Source organism: Orycteropus afer, unplaced genomic scaffold, assembly GCF_000298275.1.
Source record: "Orycteropus afer afer isolate SDZICR_OR568_19922 unplaced genomic scaffold, OryAfe1.0 scaffold00354, whole genome shotgun sequence".
NCBI lineage: Eukaryota > Metazoa > Chordata > Mammalia > Tubulidentata > Orycteropodidae > Orycteropus > Orycteropus afer.
In genome coordinates this window covers 1714802-1720301 of record NW_006921941.1, presented here as the reverse complement: position 1 = coordinate 1720301, position 5500 = coordinate 1714802, and the positions used below count along the sequence as shown (strand labels likewise).

General features: G+C 38.3%; 1 protein-coding gene across 1 annotated transcript in view; it reads right to left on the bottom strand.

Annotated features, from left to right (window-relative positions):
* Positions 1-5500, bottom strand: part of ALMS1 (ALMS1 centrosome and basal body associated protein) — a 303819-nt gene that overhangs the window by 114565 nt on the left and 183754 nt on the right. Inside the window, exon 12 of the mRNA XM_042782512.1 lies at positions 3953-4078. Within this exon, the coding sequence (XP_042638446.1) occupies positions 3953-4078 (126 nt within the window). The remainder of the gene's footprint in view (positions 1-3952; positions 4079-5500) is intronic.

Sequence of the window (5500 nt, the reverse complement as noted above, 5' to 3'; positions counted from 1 at the left end):
GATAGACACTGGGAAGAGGTAACTATGGGGAGGAAGTGGGAGGGGAGCTGTTGCATTGTAAATTTTGGTCAATGACATGAGACAAAGTATATTATGTGAACTGCTGTATGAAAAGTGAATTTACTCTGTAAAGCTTCACCCAAATCAAAATAAAATTAAAAAAAAAAAATTCTGTCTTGTTTACTTTGGACATGTCATCATGCTGGAGAAGGGCATCAAGCTTACTAAAGCAGAAGGTCAATGAAAAAGAGGAAGATCCTCAATAAAAGGGATTGACACAGTGGTTTCAACAATGGGCTCAAACATAGCAATCACTGTGAAGATAGACAGGCCAGGCCAGCACTTTGTTCTGTTATGCATAAGGTCGCTATGAGTCAGAACCAACATGATAGCACCTAACAACAATAAGAACAATCCAATTATTATTAGAAATGAGTATAGTTCTTTTTCATAGAAAATTAACAAATTTGTCTAAGACCAGGGAAACTTGTCCATTATGTACAATTTCTACATATACATAGATGTCTATTGGTAAATCATGAAGAAAATAATTTATGTCTAAACTGAAGTAAGTCATTTCCTGTGGAACACCCAAAATGTTATCCCATTGCAGTGTAGTAGATTACTTTGTGTAGCTTTTCTACCCATAGATCTTTGTAAACTCCAAGGTGGGATTTGCTATGAGCAACTGAGGAGCTCCTGACTGCTGAAGGTGTCCACCTGGAGTATTTCTGTTGGGCACGGCACAAAACAATGTTCTGGGAGGTGCCCACTCTCTCTCAGGTGCTTAGAGTTCTGATGCTATGATTGGCTAGTTTGACCACCCTGCAGGCTCAAAAGGAGGCCTCCTAGAGGCAGAACTCTCTCTCTGACTGCTGGTGGAGGAAGACATGCTGCTGAAAGAGACATGGGCTCCTGAGACACACGTTGCTGGGAAAGAGATGCAAGAGACACGCATTGCTGAGTGAGACACCGAGGGACCAGCATTGCTGAGAAAGACTGTGAGAGATTGCTGGCTGAGGGCCAGTGGGCTGGGAGAGAGACTGAGCATTTTTCCTGAACCTGAATTGTAGCCTGTGGTGCTTCCCTAATAAACCCCATAATCTGTGAGCTCTGTGTGGCCACTGCAGCGAATTATCGAACCCAGGAGAGAAGTGCTGGGTGCTTTGGGAGGAACGGTTGGAGAAAGGGCTGGAGGGAGGCAGCATGTCTGGCCTTGTAGGAATAGGCCTTGGGTTACTGCTGGTAGGTTGCTCTTGTAGGGTTAGAGGAGGTCAGAACATGTGGCCTCCTTACCCTTTTTGTAGTTGGTGTCAGAAGTGGGATTCTTTGCAGTGGCTCCAGACTCATAGAAGCACCAGACTTTGTAAAAGAAAGAAGGAAGGGGCCTGGGAAGTGAAACTTTGGATTCTTAAATGGTTACTTTCTTTGGTGTTACCTCTTAAAGTAGGTAATTGATCCAGAAGCTAGGGCTTTTGGTTACACCCAGCCCAAGGCCCAAGGCCATATACATAGAATGGGACGGTAATCAAGGTGAAGAGATGAACCTGGAATGTCTTTAAAAGGATTATGTGTTTATATGAATGTACTATGGCTATTGAATGTTCTCTTACCTGCGTGTACATTAGAAACGATTATGGGATACGTGGGTAACAGGGAGCATGTAAGTCTGCCTTCAGCCAATACATGATTGGATATGTTAAAAAGGGGAAATAGAATTTGCCCAGCAGAAACACAGGCTTTTGTTTTAAGCCCTGTGTGTAGAGCCCATACTAGGAGCTTAGGTAGAAAACCTGAGCCCCACCCAGTACTACTGAGGGAAAGGAAGATTTGCATTTGAAGAGAGGACCTGAAGAGAAAAAAATGACTGTTTGGCTTTTTGAATTTTGAGCAAGCAGATAAGCTTTGGGTCCATCAAGGCAGGAAAGTCATGGTCCTTGAGAGATACCCCTTCCAGGACTGAAAGTTAAAGGAAGCCAGTGAGTAGTAGACTTGTATGTTACTTGCTTGTGACCACCTGGATCCACCTGAGTGGAAATGGGGGAAGTGCAGCAAAGAAGAAACGGGCTGAGTTTGGTACTCTTTGACCTAGGCCCAAAGGCTGGGGATGAGAGGAAAGGCTGGCTGGTCTGAAGTGCAATGAGTTGTGAGCCTACGGGCATTGAAACAGTCCCTGAGGACTGAAGATGTGAGAGAAGGTGCTGGCTGGTTTGAAGTGAAGGGAAGAGTGTGACTCCCAGACTTGGCAACTGGTACCCATGACCTAGCTGGGATGGCTAGGGCTGAGCTGACCAGAACCCAACCAAACGAAGAGGAAGACGTTTGACACTGAGCTGGTGTTAAGCTGCTGCAATTTGACAGCTTGTGCTGGGCTGGACTTTGCCTGTTTATGGATCCAGATGCCTGAAGTTTCCAAGCAGAACAGAAGATTCTCCAGAGAGAAAGGACCATGCTTCCTCAGAGTACTGGTTTGATAGGGATGGGCAAATTAGAAATTGGCTATTTCAAATGGGGAGAGATAAAGGCATGAAGTGGCTGGCTTACACACTTTCATGGGTGTGGTTATTCTTAACCTGATGGTGAAGGGAATGTGAATTTTTGAAGTATAAAAGGGATAATGACTAGAAAAGCCAGGGGGTGGCCTGCAGTGTAGTAGATTACTCCTTGCCCTTTTTGCACCCATCAATCAAAACCCCACACCATAGCAACTCAGTACGTTTGCCTTAAAATCCTCATAGGAAAAACATACTTAGTTCCTCCATGGGTTTCCAATAATTTCCTGTATTTGCAGTTCCCCTTCAGTGAACTCATAGTGGTGGTATGGAATATTTTAATTCTATGGAAACAACAGTGATATTGGAGATCTGGTGTATACCACACAAACTACTAACTCAAGGTAATTAAGTTTCAACAATGTTGTCCTATTCTTGCAAAGTTGATTTTTAGCAGTTGCTGTAATAAAAAGCAATAAATTAGAGTGGTTGTGTCTAATCCCATTTCAAGGCTGAATACAATGCCCAAGAGGTGGACATATCTCACAGTATGTTACTGTGATTATTTAAGAACAAAATAAAATATTTTCTTTTAATAAACAAAAGCCAGGAAAAAAAAACACTAATGGTGTTGTGTTGTTAAGTCAAAGCAAAGGTACTAATAAATTAGTAGTTGTTTGGAAAAATAATACACATAAATACTTATTTTGATCTAACAACTTAATAAATAAAACTGTTAAGGTTTTTTTTGGCCTAGGCATGTCAAGGAAAAAGTCAATGAAACACTAAAGGCATGATGAACTCAGAGAAATTAGAAACCTTTGTCCTAGATGTAATTCATGACCCCAAACAAACAACTGTCCATATAGTTTTATTCACCAAATATTTATTAAATTTTAAGTGTACATTATCTATCTGATCAATTAACTCACTTATCCAAACTAGAGGCTCAGGCATGAAAAGCTCCTTATTTCAGTGATGGGAAATTTGGCATTGATTAGGGTAATTGGATGCATATCATGATTAATCTGACTGATATCACTGAAGGTTTACAACTGAAAAAATACTGAATTGGCAAATGTTATAGTATATATATATATTTACAACAATTTAAAAAGAAAAATAATTCACAATAAGAAAAGTGCTGTTGTTGTTGTTATGTGCCGTCAAGTCGGACTTGACTCATGGCGACCCCTCCTTGAGTTTCCGAGGCAGTATCACTACGGAAGTAGATTGCCCAATCGTCCTTCAAAGGAGTGGCTGGTGGGTTTGAACTGCCAGCCTTCTGTTTAGCAGTCAAGTGCCTGAGGCACTATGCTACCAGAGCTCCTAAGAAAAGCACTATATTTCATTAATAGATTAACTAACACTGACATTTCTTATGTCATTACAGAATCAACCAGCCAATGCATAAGTAAAAATCTCAAAAAATAAAGTTTTTTATAATTTCCACATAATACCTGAGTGAGAGCTCTCAAGAGTGGTGTCTGACTTGGAATCTGGAAAGTGAGGAATATTTTCCAATTGTGGAACATAGTACATCTTTGAACTTCCAGAAGGCTTATATGGCAACAATGAAGGATGCGCTATGGAGATAAAGATCAAAACAATGAAAAACATTTATTAATTCAGTGAAAAAATACTCAGTGTTTTCTATGTGCCCTGAGATGTATCATTAAATCAAACAGAACAGTGTCTCTGCTTTCAAGAGGAAACAGCATTCTAGTGGAGGGTGAAACAGAGTAAACAACATAATAAGTAAATTATCTAATATTTTAATAATTTATAAGAGTTTTGTAAAAAACAAACAAACAAACAAAAAACCAATTAGAAAACGCTAAGCAAGATTCCAAGTATGGGGGAAACTGGAGAAAGATGCAGTTTTCAACAGGGTAGTCAGGGTAGGTTTCATTGAGAAGATGAGTTTTTAAGAATTCATTCTAAAGTAGATGACTTTAACTGAAAAAGACTTTATCTCTAATGAAACCCAAACCTGGTCATTGTTAACTACTACAATTGGTTATAGTCTTAATTCTGTTCTCAAAGTCATAAAAATAAGTCTAATTCTCTTTTGTGTGCTGGATCTTTAAAACAAAATTTCCATTATAAAAGTAAGAAATTCTAAATATTAAAAAATATGTAAAAGTAAAAAAGACAAAAGTTCTACCATTCAAAGGTAACAATTATTAACATTTAATGCAATCTAGTTTTTTTTTTGTTTCTTATTTGTTTACATAGCTGTCTGCATATAATATGTATAATAGGGAATTCAGCTTTTCTGCTTTATATTTAGAATAGTCATTTTATTTCCTATTCTTAACATTTTTCATATAGCTATATCACCGATTTAACTAAATGTACTTAACCTTTGTCCCAATGGTGAAAATTTATGTTGAGTTTAGATTTTCAATTATAAAGAATTCTGTAAATAAAGATTTTCCTGTTTAGAGCATACTCACTTTTCCCCTGCCACCCTATCTCAAGTAAATTATCTGATTACAGAGTGAAAAATTATACAATTTATAAAGTTTTTTTTTAATGCTAACTGCTAAACTGCTTTCTAAATTGCCTTTTCCAATTTATCCTTCCTCCAACAGTATAATTATGGTTGTAAAAAAAAAATCCTTGTTAATGTTGATAAACAGAATCTCACTGTTTAATTTTACACTTACTATAGAGGTTGAATCTTTTCCTGTATACTTGTTAATCATGTATGTTGCTCTTTTTTGTAAATCATCTGTTTGTCCCCGTCACCCACTTACTGGAATACTGGAATACTGATATTTTTCTTTCATGGTGTGGTAGAAACTGCTAAATGGCATCTGGTATCCTCCCCCCCCCCTCCTTTCTATTAGTAACATAACTTCCTGTTATTTAGTTAGGGCACTTAGTTACCTACCTATGTATGAACTTTATTTTATAACTTCCCTTGAAGTTACATACAGACGTGTGATTAAGTTTGCACCCACTGAATGAGAGTGAGAATACTGGGTTCAAATTCAAGGTAT